Source organism: Agelaius tricolor, unplaced genomic scaffold (genome assembly GCF_023055355.1).
Source record: "Agelaius tricolor isolate 1412-34295 unplaced genomic scaffold, bAgeTri1.0.p SCAF_5, whole genome shotgun sequence".
NCBI classification, from domain to species: domain Eukaryota; kingdom Metazoa; phylum Chordata; class Aves; order Passeriformes; family Icteridae; genus Agelaius; species Agelaius tricolor.
The window spans coordinates 3472047-3491833 of record NW_027269265.1 but is presented as its reverse complement, the minus strand read 5'-3'; the positions used below and the strand labels follow the sequence as shown (position 1 = coordinate 3491833).

At 49.7% G+C, this 19787-nt stretch overlaps 1 protein-coding gene across 6 annotated transcripts in view; it reads right to left on the bottom strand.

Moving 5' to 3' along the window:
• The window catches only part of SAMD4A (sterile alpha motif domain containing 4A), a 103413-nt gene extending 84501 nt beyond the window's left edge, over nt 1-18912 (bottom strand). For 3 of the 6 annotated variants that reach the window (XR_011679081.1, XR_011679082.1, XR_011679083.1), the window contains exons 1-2: nt 18651-18909; nt 17798-18389 (exon numbers count right to left, since the gene is read on the bottom strand). Coding sequence is in view for 2 of the 6 variants with exons in the window: in XM_071426127.1 (XP_071282228.1) it covers nt 17798-17993 (196 nt within the window). In the remaining 4 variants the exon portion in view is untranslated. Of the gene's footprint in view, nt 1-17797; nt 18390-18650 lie in introns of all 6 variants that reach the window. The other 3 variants (XR_011679084.1, XM_071426127.1, XM_071426126.1) reach the window with 3 other exon arrangements.
• Between the last annotated feature and the right edge of the window lie 875 nt (nt 18913-19787).

Here is a 19787-nt window from a genome sequence, read left to right as displayed (position 1 = left end):
TTACAAGCTTTTCCCAACTGCTAAAATAAAAAAAAACCTGAGCAAATTTAGCAAAACATGTCAACAAGTTCTATGTTATAGCCCAGACACACGTGTTCTCCTCAATAAGTTGCATTTTTAGAAACCTTCTTTTACAAAACCTGTTGGTGTTTGTGGGCCTTTTGTTTTCTTTTCTAGTTCCAAGTACTCACAAGCATCCTGGAGACTTTAAAAAGAAACCAAAAAAGGCCATTTTTAGACTTGCATGTGCAGAGAAGACTAGGAGAGTGTCACCATGTGTCTGAGATGTTAAATCCTCCAAAACCATATGCTGATGATTGCTCTAACAAAAGAGACTGCAATGATAAAAGGAAGCCTTATGTTCAAGTACCCGTTAGTCGTGCAAGATTAGAAATTACCTCACAACCCAATCTTTATAAAAAGGCTTTAAAAGCACAGGATTTCTCCTTAATATGAAAGCAATGAACTGATAGCTACTCATTATTGAATTACTCATTCAGATTTCACAGCAGCACAAAGTACAAAGCTTCTCATCTTCTGTGTCCTCTTGACAAACTACAGGGGGAGGGACAAGAGGCAAATATTTCCCATGGGATTCACTCCCAGAATCACAGAAGGGTTGGAAAAGGCCTCTGAGATCACTGAGCCCCACCTGTGACTGTCACCACCTTCTCAAGCAGACCAGAGCACTGAGTGCCACATCCAGTCATGATGGGAATGAGCACTTGAACACTTCCAAGGGTGGTGAACAGCTCCAGGGATGCTGAGAACCTCCAGGGATGGGTTCCACAGGAACCTGGGCTGCCCTGCTGAATGTGAGGGCAAGGATTTCCTGGCTGACCAATACAGCATAGCCCCAGGGCAGGAGAAGCTTAATTATGGAAAAATGGGCCACATATTAAACAAAGTGCCAAAACTAGTGCTGATCAAACACAAAGGAGTGGGTGGACACCTCCATGGCCAGCCAGACAAACCATCCCCTGAAATAGCTCCTTCCCAGCCTCCTCCTCCTCCTCCCAAACCTGGCTTCAGTTTCAGCTCCAGCTGTTCCCTCACAAATTGCTCCTCCTTAAATAGTCTCCATTCCTCTTTCCTAGGGGAGGATTTACCCCACAGGATGACAGCAGGCTGAACTACCAGGAGAAAACTAAAATAGACTTTCACAAAGATTAACGTCCCACTAGCAGCTGTATTACAGTGAAATGCAACCACCTGGAGGGTTAATAAATAGACAGATGGATTAATACAGAGACTGAAATTTATAAATAGACTGAACACTTCATTTCTGCAGCAAATTCCCCAGGAAGGAGGAAGGTGGGAGCACCCACAAAATAAGGAATACACCATCCAGGCAGAACAGCTGTGCACACCATGAATTATCAGGAAGAAATTCCTCTGTGTGAGGGTGGGGAGGCAGAGGGTGCCCAGGGAAGCTGTGGCTGCCCCTGGATCTCTGGCAGTGTTCCAGGCCAGGCTGGATGGGGCTTGGAGCAACCTGGGATAGTGGAAGGTGTCCCTGGCCATGGCAGGGGGTGGGAATGAGATGATTTTTCAGGTCCCTTCCACCAAACCATTCCTGTAATTCTCCATCTGCAGCATCAGCGCTGGAGGAGTGTGAGGATACAGAAACAGGAAGGAGCTAACAATGTTCTTGCCATTTACCACCCAATGCACAAAATTAGAGATAATAAAGCAAAACAAATCTGAAATGCATTTTTGGGGCAGAAGAGACCGGAAGGTAGATGCTTCAATACCCTAAACAAGTGTCATTGCACACATCCAAGGTCTTCCCAAGCAGTTTCTGGAGAGGTGGCTGCTGCAGTCTGGCTGTCTGCAAGCAAGTGATGCACATCAAGCACTCAGCAGCACTGCAAAACCAACTACAAACACACCTGCCACCAGAACCTGGTAAATAGGAAAGAAAACTGACCTGGATATTGAGATGACTCTTGGAAAGAGCTACTGTCCCTTCCCATCCACCAGAAGTAACAGCAACGTGCTGCAGTGCAAGAAGGGAATTGTGTCTATAAAGTCAAGCTACAAGAATGAGTTTGTGCTCAAGTTGTGGTTCACCACCACAAAGCCCCATCTCAGGAGCAGCAGAGTGCTCAGTGCAGGATCAGATACAGTTATCTGCACAGGCTGCTCTGTTATCTGCTTGCACACACAGTTCCTCCATAGGATACGTGGTGGTGGGATGTGATAAATGGCAAAGCCATCCTGGGCAAGGTGAAGGGATTGCATCTATAGAACACCAGCCTCGTGTGACAGAGCAAACACACAGTGGGAAAAGCAGCTGGTGACATGAGGGGAAAAAAGAGGGGGAAAAAGCCCAATTCCTTGAGAGGATTTATTTTTAAATGATGGTTGCTCAAGCCTGCTCAGAGATTCAGTACATCAGGAGCAGCTCCAGTGCATGAGGAGGGATGGTGACTCAGCAGGTAAAAGCTGTCAAAAACACATCCAAAATTCAAATTATAAAATAAAAATCAGGAGGAAAAGCTATAAATACCTCGAGCAGTTTTGCTTTGTGCACTGGTTGGATGCCAGGGGAACCCCATTCCCATGCCCAGCACCCATGGGGGTTCCCCCCTCCAAAGGCAGAGCCACTGATGGGATCCCCAACTCCAGGAACCACTTTGGGATCTGTGTCTGCCCCAAATACAACAGGCCATGGGATCCCATCACCACTGAATTTCAGATGGGATGCTAAAGACAGCCTTGCACCCCAAGGCACACCCTACACTCCAGCCTTCACTGCATGTTGCTCCAGAGAGGACAAGAGTGAGACTTCTTAACACACATTCAGACAAAAATACTTCTTTTTTTACACTGCCTTTTTTTTTTTTAAGTTTTAAATAAAAGTCAAAAAGCCCAGCCAACATGAAAGGCTGGATAAACACTCCTCCTTTCCCCAGCAGAAATTACAAAAATGCCTTTGAATTTGTTTTGGCAAGAAACAATGTTTTTTATGAAAGAGCTTCATTGAAAAGTCACAATTTGGAATGTATTCATCTATTCTACATTTTTAAAAAAAGTTTTAATTACCACTTTAGGGGTATTTTGACATAGTTTATGGTTTGTTAGATTGTGCTGGGTGCTACAAATGCCAAACACACCTTTTGGAAGTGCCTTATTATTGTATTAATGCAAAACGTTGGGTTTGTGCTGCCGAGACTCGTGTCGGCAAATGAAAAATAATAAATTAATTCCATTTGGAGAAAATGCTGCCATTTATAACCCAGCAATTAAGAACAGATTTAATTTTAGATATTGCTGCACCCTTCAGCTTAGCAAGTTATTCAGTACCAACACTGGTACTATCAGTGTATGCTCAGTTCTTTAAAAAACAGACCCAGGCCAATTTCTCACCCCTTAAATTAGCGATGCTAGACATGAAAAGTTAATGCTGCTTTCCTCTCTCCTCAAAGTTGCAACATATGGATTCTGTTGGGGGAAAGAAAGAAAAAAAAAAAGGCAGCACATGCTGGGATTTCTACTATAACAGGCCAAATTTTATCAACCAGGGGCACGTAAGGAGTTAACAAAAAACCCCAAACCTCAATTGGAGCGAGGCAGTGCTTGCAAACCAGGGGGTGCAGATATTTTGAGGGAGATGAAAACAGCCCAAACCCTGGCTCTGGAGAGATTCCCCAGAGCCCCATGTCCCTGCCCAGGGCCAGGCAGTGCTGCAGCAGGTAGGGGATGGAGAGAGGAGAACCCATTTTGTGTGGCTGTGGCTGTGCCAGCAGGAAGGTGATGCCCAGGGAGGGCTGGGCTGCGGGCAGGGCTCCAGCTGGCACCGAGGGCAGGGCAGGCTGCTGGCTGCAACCAGCAACACCCAGAGGGACCATCCCTGCATCCCTGGCACCGATGGGACGAGCCCAGGACTCCCTGAGAGCCAAAGGCTGGCAGGAAATGGGACCTCAGTGTCCTGGGTGGCTCCCAGCACAAAACACTCACTGCCACCACCATGCAAACAGACTGTGGCCAAGGGAAGGGAAATGGGAGCAAGGACATGGGAACTCCCCTTCCCCCACGTGTCCTCAGTGTCACAGCTCCCAGGCACCTCCAGCAGCAGCAGGAGACCACAATGTACGGAAAGAAGGGACACACACGGGCTGTGGCAGCAGTCCAGGCTTGGAAAGCAGAATTAACACATGTGGGAAGGGACAAGGAGGGAAGCAGCTCTCTGATGATGGCAGTGGGGCCCAGGGCATCCCCTGCAGCACTGAGGTGACACAGTTACGCCTCTTTGCTGCTGTCACAGCAGCACAGCTGCCAGGACACGCTGGGGGATCCCCAAGGGTGGCCTGACCAAAGCCAGGTGTGGTTTTGTCACATCAATGCTGTGGGCTTGCTGCAGGAAAAGCAGGAGAATGCTTTGGGCTCCTTGATACACAGGAGGCCAGAACAGGCAGCACACCCAGAGCTGTGTGAAAATGGCCAAGTTTGGGTTTTTGACATCAAGATGATGAAGATGACAGTCACCACAGTAAGTCTTAATAGTGCAACAAAAAGATTTTGTGAAACACTAAGGGGAGCCCCCCAGAATCCCAGCACCAAACTGGGACAGAGCAGCAGAGCTCAGAGAAAATCTCTCTGCACCCCTGGGACCCTGCCATGGGTAAACCCAGCTAAACCAAGTGATAAACACTCAAAACCCCCAGAGGGGTTTGCCAGCCCCCAAAAGATCCAAGGGCACCTTCATCACACCTTGACCTGCCACAAGCCCTCTTGGGGCACATGTGAAAGCAACCAAAACTAAATTAAACCTTGGCTTTTATAGGGCTCCCCCTTCTCCTTGGACAAAAAAAGGAAAAAGAAAAAATCCCCAAGCACATATTTTTATTTATCAAGATTCCAGCAGTCTCTTTTCCTGCTACATCCCTCTCAAAGGCTGCACTGAGGAGGATTGCTGCACTAATTGTAAGTCTCTGGAGAAACAGGCTTTCCTCTGCTTTCACACTGGAATTAGTTACGCTCAGCCTGACCTTGCATTATTTTTAAGCTCTGCAACATTAAAAGAAAATTAAGAGAGACTTGTTAAATCCCTTAAAAGGTAAAACAACCCTATTGCTCCAGGTTTACACACACAAAAAAACTCAAACCCAAACCAAAAACGAGCTCTTAAATCACAACTACCCCTTTAATGTGGTAGGATTTAGTCTTACATTTTAAATTCATTCATTTCTCGTTCACTCAAACCATCACACCAGCTTTAATGAGCTCTCCCTATGAAAACTCCAACTACAAAGGATCACATTTGCTCTTGTTCCAGAGCTCCACACACCTCGAAAGGAAATCCTAAAGCATCCTGTGCTTCTTAGCAGCCAGATTACCAGCTTTTAATCCTCTCTGCCAGATGTATTTTTAATCTTTTTGCGTGTAATAAAGCAAATTAGTGTAATTGTATGGGTAAACTGAATCAAAATAGGCACATAAGATTAAAAAAAACCCTGAATTTGGTTATGTTTTGCAGATCTGGCAACTGACAGAGCTGGGAGCTGAATCAGCCCTGCAGGCACTGACAGAGGGAGAAGCTGCTGCAGGGTGAGCGAGGAGCTCCATCAGCCCTTGGCCACAAATCATGGGCTTGTTTTTCCTCTGGGTCTCATGCAGGGACCACACCAGCTCCTGGATGAGCAATCACAGCATGGTTTGGGTTGGAAGGGACCTTAAAAACCATCCAGATCCACCCCATGCCAAGAGCAGAGACACCTTCCACTATCCCAGGGAGCTCCAAGCCCTATCCAGGCTGCTCATCCCTCCAAACTGACACTGCTCTGGCTGTCTCAGGCCATCCCTGTACCTGGGCTCTTTGCTATCAGCAGCTTAAATGGGATATTGGGAATAAATTCTTGGCTGTGAGGGTGGTGAGGCCTCGGCACAGGTTTCCCACAGAAGCTGTGGATGCCTTTCAGTATCTTCTCACAGAAGCCACCCTGCTACCAAAACCTTGCCAGGCAAACCCCACACAGTCCAGGGCAATGGATGCTCCAGCCAGGGAGGATTCTGCTGGAGTTCAGCTGGGCTGCACCCCAGCTATCACACACTGAGGTTACTGACTGCTCAGGGCAGAGGCAGAAGACACCAACTACTCCCACTTTAAAACCACAAAATGAACCACAACTGAACATCAATGCTGACATCCAGCCTGGCTTCAGGAGGGATTTAAAGAACTTGGGCTTCTTCATTCCCTAATCCCACACCATTCCCCACTACCAACCAGGACTGATTCCTAACAATGCAAAAGCATCTGCGCACATTTTTGTAATTATTTTAGACCCAGCAGAGAGCAGCCTCCCCTTTCTGTAGGGTTAATCTAAAGAACAGTTGCCAAAATGCTGAGAACACAGAGGAACAATAGCTCCTCTGATGAAATTCCTCCACTCCATAGAGAAACCAGTATCCTCCAGCTGCTGTGGCTTGTCCAGAGAGATCTCCGAGTGTTTACCGGCTCCCATAAATAACAGGGGAAAAAAATAATATTACAAACTCAAAGATTCGAGTGCAGCTTGCAAAAAATGACTGCAGAGCCCTGCCATCTAAGCACAGCACAAGTTTTATTAATGCAACATTTGCTTTGTGTGAAATATAAACCCAGGACATCAGTGGAGGGAGTGCAATGTTGGCCACCTGTCCCGGGAGCAGAGACTCGCTAAACTTATCAGCACAGAGACCACTTCCAGCAGCTCCATCCCTTTAAATCCTCATTCTCAGGAATCTCTGATCAGTCATTTATAAAAGCTGGGAAGCCAGGCTGGACAGCTGAATTACAGCAGCTATTATCCACATATGCCTGAATACCAGCAGACACCTTTATTTATAAAGGCTCTCCGGCTGACCGAGATTTGACATCGGCTACAAAAAGCACTCAGCATCCAACTGGCTGCTCCAGAAGAATGTGAGGAGAGGTTGGCAAGCAGGGGCTAAGCAGACACCTTTGCACAGCTTCCCTGCTGCTGCCATGACTCCTAACCCAGCAGGTTTAAGTAATTGATTTCCTGAGCAGACACACAAAGTTGCACACCTTTGCCTCTTCTGCTGTGCATTCAAATGCATTGTTTTCCCCTCATCCCTAATTCTAAAATATTTGGAGTATTTCACCAGGCCTATCCTCTCTCTTTTTAGGGTCTCTGCATTTTCCAAGATGCTGTTTGGTTTTTGTTCAGCTTTGGGCTCATCCCCACCTGTGAGCTATGAGTTCATTTTCCATGAAAATTTGGAACCTTGTCAGGTAATACAAGTGCAAGGAGATGGGAAGGAAGAAGGTGATAAAAAAAAAATCCCAGTTGCTCTTGGCAGATTTTCTTTAGCTCTAACAGTCTCACTAACAACCCCTGATAGCAGAAAGTGACCAAAGTGTGAATTCTGCTTTAAACTGACATAATTCCCAGGAGCAGCACATGCAAATACAGCCCAGGGGGCTCAGCTGGGCCAGGGAAGGCTCCAAGCACCCATCACACTCCTGATCTACTGCATTAACCTGAAACAGGAGCTGGCACCTCTGCCAGGACACAGAGATTGGGTCCAGTTCCCAACAGGGCTCCAGGGGCTGCCCTGACCCTGCCAGCACAGCCACTGCAAAGAAGGGATTTCCTTGCCTCATTCTTCCTCATTTCTTAAGCAAGGAGCATTGAAAGCATCCCCGTCTGACCTCCAAAAGCATCCTTGTTCAGCTGGAGAAGAGAGGGCTCCAGAGAGACCTCAGAGACTCTTCCAGGGCCTACAAAAGTTATGAGAGAGCTGGAGAGGGGCTTTGGATCCCTTCACAAGGGATGAAGTGACAGGACAAGGAGCAATGGCTTCCCACTGCCAGAGGGCAGGGTTAGATGGGATTTTGGGAAGGAATTCCTGGCTGGGAGGGTGGGCAGGCCCTGGCACAGGTGCCCAGAGCAGCTGTGGCTGCCCCTGGATCCCTGGCAGTGCCCAAGGCCAGGTTGGACAGGGCTTGGAGCAGCCTGGGACAGTGGGAGGTGTCCCTGCCATGGCAGGGGTGGGACTGGATGAGCTTTAAGGCCCTTCCAGCCCAAACCATTCTGGAAGTCTGTGATCCTTCCTTTGATCCTTCCTGTGATCCTTCCTGCTCCCAGCAGCCATCCCTCCCTCCCAGCCAAACCCCCAGCACCAGAGTGAGCCTCAGCACAACTCCCCAGCTGAAGTTCCCTACAGATGATGGAAATTAGAGATCTGAGAGCAGCAGGAGCAGCCAAGTGACCTCAGGCATCCCTCACAGCACAGCCTGGAGCCCTGGGGAGGTTTCCCCAAGGAGCTGCTGGATTGGATCCCTGTGGTGCCACCCTCAAGCCCCCAGCAGCAGTGCCAGGAAGGAGCTGTGTGCTGTCCCTGCACTGCAGAGTAAGTTGTTATGGTTACTGAAGGGTTTGTTGGGCTTTTTTTCCTCCTCTTCTAAAAAGAATTCTTATCAGTTTAACATAATACCACCAGTCAATAACAATTCTTATCTTAAAAGGTCACTCAGGTAGTTATAACTCAACATTTCATCTATGTTTGCATTATCTGGAGGGAAACAGCCAGGGGACTTTGCATTTTTTTTAATAATCCAGTTCTTTGCAAGTGTAAGATTTTAGAAAAACCCAACCCAGAACCAAGCTGACCCTGTAGCAACTTGAGCATGCTGGGGAACAGTCAGAAAAAAAGGTAGAAAAATCACATTGATGTTTGCTGCATGAGAAACAAGAGGAACATCCCAACAGGAAAATGTATGGGCACAGACTGCAGCTGCTGCAGAAACACACATGTTCTGCCTGTAAATGTCAGGTCAGCCAAGTTTCACCACAATAAAAGTTGTGGGTTTTTCCCTCCACATTCCTCTCCCCAATTTCTTCCTTCTTCAATTCCCACTGCTGATGGGGGACAGAGAAAAGGGGACAACAGGAAAAACCCAGTGACAAGGAGAACTGATCTGTGATGTTCAGGGTTAAAAACACAGGAAAAAAAAATTAAAAATGCAGCAGCATGGAAAGTGGGTTTTAAGATGCTTCTGGCTAAACCTGGTTAAACCCTGTTTTATCCACCCACTCAATTTCTTCTTATAACAACAATTAAAACTCCAAACACAGAACATGCCCATTCCCCACCAGGGAACAGCACAGCCAAGGAGCAGGAGAAATAACTGGTTAAAAGAAAGGCAGGTTTGTGGCTTGCCTGAAACAAGTTGTATTTAAAAAAAAAAAAAAAGGCAATCTGGAATTAATTATTTGTGAGGATCAGTAACAGAGGAGAAGCTTTTTGAAGCACCCCACGCTTCTAAAGCAGGGCAGCCTTGGTTGAGAGCAAAGAGTGGAGCAGAGCTGCTGAATCCTGCAGAGGACAGTCACAATATTAACATTATTTTAAGTAAAATAACATCTCCAGGCATGATAGCTCAACAAGCTGGGCCCCATCCAGCTCCTGCAAGTAACAGGGAAGGTTTGCAGGGGTTGTGGAAGGAGCTGGCTCAGCCCTTGGTGCAACAGAGCTATCACAGTTATCATCCATCTGTGTTTCCCACCTTGGACAGTCCCTTGTATACAACATAAAATGACCCTGGATTTGTGGTAGCACCTTTCTCTGCCCCATGGATTATTCTGACAGAATCCAAGAAAGTGTTTGCACTGCAGCTCAAGCACTGCAAACACCCTGAGAGGTCTGCCAAGGGCAGCAGCCAGGGTTAATGGCAGAGAAACACAGGGTTTGCACCCTGGGTTCAACTCGGAGAGCAGAAATCGACAGGCAACCCCAGCAGGCTCCAGACAGGAGTGCTGAGCCCAGGAAGCCTCAGCTGAGGGGCTGCAGCACACACCTGCACAGAGCCCAGCACAGAAACCAGGCTGAAATCCAGACACCTTCACCAAAACCCCTGATGCAGCCAGGCCATGGAGTCACTGTGTGTAAATACATCCATAAAACTCCACACTGAACAATAAAACCCACACTGGCACGATGGGTGAGCCTGTGCTGGAAAATCCTTCACTTACAGCTCCTCCTGCTTCAGCCAGGTGTGTTTGTGTCCTGCATGGAGAGCCAGGAGAAGTCCATGCACTTCCAAACACAGCCAGCTCCTGCCAGGTACAGAATAAAGCACTGTCTCAAGCTGCACCAAGAGAAATACAGGTTGGATATCAGGAAAAAGTCTTTTACAGAAAGAATGATAAAGTTCTGGAATGTTCTGCCCAGGGAGGTGGTGGAGTCCCCATCCCTGGGTGTGTTTAACAAAGCCTGGATGTGGCACTGGGGGCCAGGGTTGAGTTGAGCTGTTGGGGCTGCGTTGGACTGGATGATCTTGAAGGTCTCTCCCAACCCAGTGATTCTGTGAATTCTGTGAAACTGAGTTTCTGTCTCTGCAGTTGCCCACTCACCCTGAGCAGGCTCATTTTCTGCTCAGCAACCAGAACCAGAGCAAACCAAGTTTCAGGGCTGTCCTGCTACAGATGAGACCATCCCATGGTCTGCTCCATCAGAGAAAATCCAGCTTGCAACCCCCCTGTGCCAGAAACACAACTCCCTCTGCCCACAAAACCCCTTCCAAAGAACAGCCAGCAGCACCTTCTGCACCAGAGAATCCCAGCCTTGTTTTGATGAGATCCTGCCCTTCCACTTAAAGCATCTGCTGCGGAAGAGGAAGCTGGGAACGGATCTGCTCACTCCAACCTCAACTTTATTTGTAATTACTGGGCCAAGATGGAAAGCCACTGCCTTGGCTGTTTGCCATTGCCCAACTCGCACTCAGCAATGACCTCTGCAAATCTCTGTGTCTCTTCCTAGGACCAGAGCATTGGGAAGATAAACACACCATTTTTGAAGGGAAAAGGGATGAACATGCAAGCCTGGGGATCCCTTGCATCAGACCTGCAGCCTCTTTTAGATCCCTCAGCAGCTCTTACGTAACCAGGAGTTAGTAAAATAGTAATGGTCTTGTTTGTTTGGTGAAAATAGGAAATACAAAGGGCACATGCACGCTCAGAGGCAGATTTGCACAAACACACAGTTCACGTGAGGGCTCATCCCACCACCCTTGGGGCCCTTCTGAAGGCAAAAAGGGCTCCAAACACAACGACCTGTGCTTGGTGTGGGCTCCTGCACCCAGCTGGCACCGTGCAAGGAGTGAGGAGGAAACTGGGGCCATCAGGTGGGAGCCCCAAAACACAGCACTGCAGTACAGCAGCTTCTCCCCTCTCTGATGAGCCCATCCCAGGGTTGGGGGGCACTGGTAGTGCCAGGGGTGCCCTTTCCCCCAGCAGTTATCTGTGGTAACACTAGACACGAGCTCGACGCCGGAGCGCTGAAGCACTGACGGATGCATCCTAAAATAAAGCTGGAGCTCACACTAATTACTATTTCAGTTAAACTGATTGCAAACATCACTCCCAGCTCAGTGAGAAGTGGCTCTCACGGGCCACAGATGAAACCAAGGTGGTCTTTTTTGATGGAGCATGAGAAAAAGAAAGGGCAAAGCTTGAGAAATTGTAGGGAGGTGGGAATTTCCGCTGCGATCCACAACCTTCAACTGCTTCAGGGGAACTCTGTGGGAAAATTCAGCTGACTGGAGCATCAGCTGCTTTAAAATCAACTGGCCTAATTGCAAATGTGTAATTGGTGAAATGGGCACGCAGCTTTGCTCAGATTTTGAGGTCTAACACGCCAAAGGATGCAACTGTGCAGAGGATCATCCAGCAGCAGCAGTGCGAGCAGAGCGCTTTCCCCACTCATCCATTTAATCTCGTTTGCAGATAAGTGTATTCACAAACTAGATTATTTTAATTGATGGCTCTACAGCTGGTTCCTATTCAGCTTTTGATCTAAAGCTGTCCTCGACCTCTCCCATCAATCTATATCCTGATAGTGATGCTCTGTGTGCTTCCTCTCCTTCACCAACATCCTCCCTGCACCCACTCTGGTAGGAGAGAAAGAACTCCAGCTCTGCTGCTTTTCCAAGCACAAATACAAGATATCTGCACAGAAGGAATCCAGGAACAAGCTGGTCCAGGCAGAGAATTCCAGCTCAGGTCTGTGACGATGCAGGAAATGCTCCCCTGCCTCCTTCATGTGCACTTCAACAGTGGGATTTTTCCCAACTGAAGTCAGTGAGGAAATTAACCCTGGCATTAATCCTGGCATCACACCCCTCCCTGAACTACCTGAGGAAATGGTTAAAAGGACACTGAAAGTATGGAAAGGTCTCTGGGAAAAAGCAGCTCACCCATGAGCAACCCTCTTGCACCACACCATGCTCCAGGCAGCAAAACAGGCTGTTACCATTAATTAACTTTTTCATTCCCATTTTCATTCCCATTTCTGCCTAAAAATTACCACCCTGGCAAGCTCTGCCACCCCCCATCCAAAACACCTGGCCCTCATTAGCTCTGCCAATGGAGGAGACTTTGTCATCCATGCTGACAAAATTCTGGGAGCAGGCACAGGAGTATCTCCTAACTCCTCTTACTGCAAGGGACACATGCCAGGAACAACAAGGGAGAGGTTTTAAACAAATAGGAGAAAATACAGAAGAGCAAAGTGCAAGCCCAGAAGAGTCTCCTGTAGGTCCCAGCACTGGGGTGAGTGGGACAGCAAAGGGGAACCTTTGTAATGCCACACCACAGACCTTCCTGCAGCCTGCAGTGCTTCCCACAGCCACTCTGGAAAGCATCCCTAAACATAAAAATAGCTCTGAATCACAAGAGAACACTGGGTGTGTAGCCTGGCTCAAAGCCCCTGGCTAACAGCACTCTGTACTTCTGTACCCCTACCCTTAGTATTTCCCAAAAGTCCCAGCACTGATAGCTTTTAGCACTCAAGTTTGCAAACAAAACCTGGGAAAGATGTGTGGCAGCAGGTCAAAAGCAAGTGCCAGGCTGGATGGAACTCTGAGCTGTCCCTCTCTGAGGGGTTTCAACAACATGAGCTTTCAGGTCCCTTCCAACCCTTCTGTGATTCTGTGGTCTTTCCATTTAGGAGTCCCAGCTCCTAATTTTTAATGAGCAGAGCCAGCAGGGCTGCTCACATCCCTCTCCAGGGAGAGAAGTGTGTGGAATGACCACACAATGCCAATGTCCAGCCCTGCACTTAGAACTCCCCATCACATCCAGTAAGCACAGGCTAAGCTGCTCACCCCCTCCTCCTCCTCCTGGGCTCCTCCAGTCCCACTGTGTGACAGCCCAGCAATGCCCTCACACAGCCCAAGGACATTTAAACCACAGCTCAGCATTGCAATGCAACTGTAAGCCAAGAATTTCTATTTTTTTTTAAATGGGAAACACCCTCAAACTGGGCACTGGATGATTTGCCATCAGTGGGGGTCACTGGGGATGAACTACAAAATTTGCACAGTGCAGGGGTAGCAGCTTCCTGATGGGCTGGGAGACTGTGGCTGGGGTGGCAGCAACAGATGCAGGGCTGGAGCCACAGGGAGCTAAGGATATAAGCAGCAAGGTCTGCAGGAATATGTAATGCCTTTTAATAGACCAGCTGGTACAGTTGGGAAAAAACCCACAAGCACACAAGCCCTCCTTTGAGCTGGTGCACCTTCATGCCTGGCCATTTTTTCCAGCTGCATCACTTGCTCTATTAAAAGACATTACAGCTCCCTGCAACCCTTGTCTCTTCCTTTGGCCAGTCCTTCCCAGGATGAGCAATCTAGGTCATCCTGATGATACCTGTGATACCTGACAGCCTGCTGAAATGAAATAAAGATTTTGGCCCTAACACATGGAGCAGTGAATGTCCTGTGCACAGGCCAGAGAAAATGTGTTGTCCTTTAAAGCCAAGGGCTTAAAGCTGTCACTGCTTCCATCAGTGCACGTGGCTGTTTGGACACCTGGAGGACCTCCAGGAGTCTTTGGGCACTTGTGTCAACCTTGCAGGAATGAGGAAGCCAGGGCTGGTGGGGTGGGATGTGGGACTGCTTTGGGAACAAACCACAGAGGGACGCTGGAGTGGATGAAAGCAGATTCTGCCCTCTGTGACCATGTTCCATGGACACAGCCCTCACACCTCCTCACTGGGTCTGCAGCCCCCAGAGCAGCCAAACCCAGCAGCCCTGGGTGCCCCAGGAGCAGCACAGGTCCCATTCCCACCCCACTCCTGCCTGACCTTTCCTGGAAGCTCAGAGGAGGTCGCTGTGTCCTGACAGCTCCGAGCAGCTGGGACTGAAGCTGCCCAGCAAGGCCAGGCTGGAAGGAAGGAAGGAAGTTATAGCAGGCTTTTAAATAGTGCTATGCAATACCTGAAACTTCTATTTCTGTGCACAGATAATATGGTTTCCATATTCTCCTCCTTCTCAGCAGACCAAGCCACTCACACTCCAGTTGAATTAGCAACAACCATCACATTCTTCACCAGTTTAAACCATTAAAGCTCAGTGAAGCCACTGTGTAGGACAATCCCAAGCTGTAAACTTCACCCTATGAAGAATGTATAGACGTCCTTCCATGTTTGCTTCCCACTCCTATTTTCCCTTTATAAGCAAGCAATGGATTGCAGGTGGCCTTGCAGCCCCTGCACACCAATGCAGCTTCCCAACAAGGTTACATCCACCTCTTCAGGCTTAGGCAGGGAACCATGGAACCAGGAGGATCCTCAGGGCTTCCTGAGGTTTATACACAGCTGTACCCAGCAGAGCCACGTGGGGTTTGCAGTACTGGTGAGGACAGCTTGGCTGTCATTATGAAAATACCCTCACACTTGGAAAAAAAACAAACCAACAAACCACCAAGACAGAACTCCTCCAAACTAAATATCTTTGCTTCTCTGTGGCAATTAACCAGTTAAAAAATTTTCTTCCTTGAGTTCTCCCATCACATTTGCCATTCATCAGACCTCTCATCTTGAGTCTACCAGGCAAGAAACAACCTGGACACCTTTGCTGAAATGGGTTTTCCTCCACACCTGGTGCACACACCTGAGGGCTCTGAGACCAGCACCACCAGTCAGGGAGGATCTCTGAGTTCTGGTGTCCCTTTGGGACCCTCCTGATCTCTGCTGTTGCTGGTAACAGTTCCAAGGATGGTGACCATCCACCGTGGACCACAGCAGGGCTGCCACCTTCTCCTAAGCACCATCACCTAGGAGTAACATTCCAGTTTTCCCATCTCCCCACAGGGCTGGGACAAGCAACAGGTCCTGCATGTACAGAACAACTCAGTTCTCCCAGTGTAATTCCAACACCTGCTCCAGGACATTAGCCCAGCAGTTCCATTGAGCTGGTGACACTCCTTCCCAGACAGTGGATTTCATGGAAAAGGAACATCCCCTGCCCTACAGCCCCGACCAGGGATGACAATGGGACACCTACAAGCAGGAAGCCACTATTTCCAAGTCAGCAAACACCAGGAAAATGTACCAGGAGCCACCTCAGGCCCCAGCCTGGGAAGGAATCGAGCCCAAATTAGTAATGCAAACACGAGGATTCAAAGAGTAACGAGTAATGCAAGGTTTGATGACAACGCTGCTGTTCAGGACTTGGTGTGATTCCATTGCCAGGGAAGAGACCAGTGCCAGACTGCCAAACAGGCGTGGAACAGGAGTGATTTAAGGAATACAGGTGGTTTTAGGAAAGCAGCACCAACGCAGGAGACTAAAAGCTATTTCCTAAGCGAGCCTGGTTACAAATCTCAGCTCAGCTTCCCTGCACTACAACAGGAGTGCCAGGATGCACGGATCCATCCATCCCTCCCATGGGAAAGCCATACAGAGGGGATGCTCAGTGAGAAAGAGGAACTCAGTGGATCCAGGTTTTGGCATCGCAGTTACAAATGCCCTGGAGGAAGAGATCATTTTTGGAAGGCAGGCCAGGGAGAGCTCAGGCAGCTCCACCAACGCAGCAAGGGCCAGGCAGGGGCTGGGTGCCAAGCCCTGCACGCAGGAGAAATCCTCGCGCCAAGCAAAGTCACCGGGATTACAGGGGCAAGCAGGGATTGCTCGCACGAGTGGAGATGGGAAGGGCCCAACCCTGGTCTGCACCCAGCCTTACACTGAGAAAATGCCACCACACAGGCGGCCCTACGTGACTCTGTGTCCAGGGCCACTTCAGAGCCCTGCTTTCCTTCACAATTTGCCTTTCCTGATCGCAGGAGGCAAATCCCCCCTCCCTTCCAATTCCCTGGCCAGCTGAGGGGACACAGCTACTGCCAAACCCATAGCGGGAATGAAAAGCTGAGATGCTGATAAAAAAAAAATAAAATTAAAAATATATTGCTCACACCAACTCGCAGAGGGAATCACAGCAAAGCTGTGCTGAAGCTGGCACGGGAAGCTGCAGATTTATCCAGGAGCAGCCGAGTTTGGAGAATGTGTTCCCTCCCGGCCCCCCCCCGGGGCCTCCCCACCCAAAGGGATGGATGAGGTTCATCCCTTCAGCTGTTTATAAAAGCAGCAGCATTGCGCCCAGACGCACTCGGCAGCATTCCTCCCTCTCATTCCTGCGAGCTATATAAGGGAACGGCCAATTCCAGCCTCGCTCCCCCGTAGCCAGCCCCGATCCCTCTGCGCCGGAGCAGCTCCAGGCTCGGTTTCCTGCAGAAGGACTTAAATCCGTCCTCGGTGGAACACGGCGCTGCGCTGGACCTTGTCATCAAATGGCAGCGCAGGCAGCTGCCAAATCCTGCCGGCTCGGTGCTCTAATAGGGAACAGCTGGAGAAGGACCCTGCATTCCTCCCGCCCCGTGCACACCGGGGGCTCTGTTCGGGATCCGGCCGCAGGATTTCCATCCATCCATCCATCACGGAACGCAGCCGGCCGCTCCCCGGCACTGCTCTGCCACGCACAGCCCAACACCCGAGAGCTTCCAGCCCCCTGCGGTTTCGGTGCTTGGGAATGGGGGGTTTGCTTTGATTTTTTTTTATGGGATTTTTTTTGGTTTGGGATTTTTTTTTTTTTGAGAGGTGTTGGAGAAACAGAACTGCGCAACTAAATGATATTTCACCTTCCCTGCTGGCCCTCTGTGTTACAAAAACTCTACTTTAAGCAACTTGCATCCCTGTGTACATCCGCGCTTAGGAACGCACACATCTGTAACACACCCCCCATAAATAAATACGGGAACACACGGCGCAATTCGCACGGCGCCCGTGCCATTCCCATCCTGCCCCAACTCCCATTTACTTTGGAGGAGTTGAGCAACTTGGAATTGCAAATAAATAAAAGAAAAATACACTCTCGGTAGCCACGCACATTTGCTGTCCTGCACCCTGCACGCTCAGTAACACGAAACAGTCCACTCATATTTTCTCAGAGCTCTGCTGAAACACAAGGGGGTATTCAGAGCCGCAGGAAAAAAATGCGTCCAAACAGGATCTGAATGATGAAATAGGAATTGCCACATTTAACAGGAAAAAAAAAAATAGGATAACCCACTTGCCCAGACCTTTATACAATAACAGTTCGTCTGAGGTAGCGATGGGCTGCTTCTGCATGTTGCAGAGAGCAAAGCAAGCCACGTTGCCCAAAAGAAGCCTAGAAAATCCAGACTCTACGTGACCTGACTTACTTATTTCACAGGAAACTGCATGGAAGGAGGAAGGGGGGGCACGGGGGGGAAAGGAAAAAAAAAACCCACCAATCATTCATGCTACCGTAGTTACACCACGCCATGGAGCGGAGTAGTTTGCTGTGAAAAACCAAACTGAAATAAGCCAAACCCCGTTTGGAAAATAAAACGCGAGCAGAGAACCGAGTTGGAGGAGCCCCCCGGCTCCCAAACCGCACCCGTTTCTCGGGTGTATTTTTTTTTTTTTTTTTTTTTTTTAAATTTCGACGGCATTAGAGCACCGCCCGAGAAGGCTCGCCACCACTCACCGGGGTTGTTGGCCTCCCCTTCGAGGATGTGGAGCTCGGTGCAGTCTGCCAGGGAATGCTCGAGGCAGAGCTGGAGGAAGCGAGCCTGGGTCCGGCTGACGCGTTTGAGCAGGGAGAGCAGCGCAACAGTCTGCTCGCACTCGTTCCAGCCCTTGAACCACCCGGCCAGCACGCCAACCTGGTCTCGGAACATCATGGTGAGCCGGAGGGACAGCTCTGCGGGGAGAGAATAAATAACCGGGACAGCCTCCCTGCCCCGGCGCCGCTGCCGCCACCGTGCTCGGGTCAGGGGTATTAAAAATAAAAATAATAATAATAATAATGATTAAAAAAAGAAAAAAAAAATTCTCCTTTGCGACGCGAAGGGCGGGTTTGGTTTCTGGACGCGGCTCTCGGCCTGGGCTGGGTTTTGCTCCCTCTCTTCTGGCTCCGGTGCAGCGCTGGATTCCTGGAGGGAGGGAGCGAGGGAGGGAAGGAGGGAGGTGGTGGGGCCGAAAAAAAAAAAAAAAAAAAAAGCCAAAAAAAGGAAAATCCCAGCGTCAGGGCTGCAGCCAGCGAGGGGAACGACCTCCTCCCGGCGGGGGCTTCACACCTGGAAGAGAGAGAGAGAGGAGGGGGCGTCAGGGGGGCTGCGGGAGGACGAGGAGGATGGAGAGGAAGGCTCCCACTCAGCCCGCTGCCTTCCTCCCACTCTTCCCCCACCGTCACCGCGATCCCCCCACATCCAGCACCGCCATTTGGGATGGGGGGGGGAAGCACCCAGCACAATCCCCCCCCCCCCACTGCAGCACAGTTCCCCCCCCTCCCCAAAAGTTCTCCCCCGCACACACACTCCGTATAAAAACACACTCACCTGACTCATAGCGGCCCCGGCGATCGGGGGAGGAGGGGGCGGCGCGGCGCTTTAAGGTGGCCGTGCCATGTCCATGGGATGAAGGGGGGGGAAATGAGGGAAGGAGGCGGGAAAAGGGAAAAGGGAAAGAGGGGAAGGGGGGGGGGGCGCGCGCGCGCTCCGCGGCGCGAGACTGAGCCCGGCCGCGCGCCGGGCCCCCGCTCCCCCATGTCGCTCATTTGCATACGGGTGACGTCATCGGAGGGTGGGCGGGGCCGAGGCGCGCGGCGGAGGGGGGAGCCCGAGGGGGACGCGCGTCCCCCGTGTGTCCCCTCTGTGTGTCCCCCCCTCCCAGCTCTGCCACTCCCCTCGGGAATTTTGGGCGCTCCTCCTGCCCGGGGAATGCTGGAAAACACACTCCGGATCCCCTCCCTCCTTCCCTCCCTCCCCGCGCCGCGGCCGAGCTCCCGCTGGAGGAAACCACCCTCTAGTGGGCTGCGGGGTAATGGCAGCGGGGGTGTTTTGGGGGGAAAAAGCGCCGCTTTGGGATCTGGTAAATGTGGCCTCGTCCCCTAATGGTAATTTTTAAAACTTTTTTTTTTTTCCATAGTTTTGCATATTAGATATACTTGTTAGATATGCATGGATTTAACCCCATCAAGTGCCAAGTGTGCAGGGACAGGATTTGTGTATCATTTCCTGTGCAGATTTTATTTCCCTTTCCCATTTCTCATTTATTTACTTTCGTTTTTTCTTTTTTCTTTTTTAATTCTTCCTTTATTTCCATCCCATTTCAAGGGGTGAGTGATCCAGGTATATACAAGAAGGGAAATGGGGGAGAAAAAACCCTAAGCACAAGTGTTTGCAAGGAGGCATCCAACACTGAACATAATCGAACATTTTATAAAGCAAAAATAAAGGTGTAAAGTGCTTTTATCTGTGGGCTTTTCATTTGTGGGAGTATCTGTCAGTTTTAAGCCATTTCTTCTTGTCTTGTCACTCCAGGCTGTTGTCCAAAGTGTGTCTCCAGCTCTCTCAGAGCCCCTTTAGGAGTTCCCAAAATACCTGATCCAAGCTCAGGAACAAGTGACACTGGTACCTCTGCCCAGGGCAGTGTTGGAGTCCCCACCCCTGGAGGGATTTAAAAGATGTGTGGAT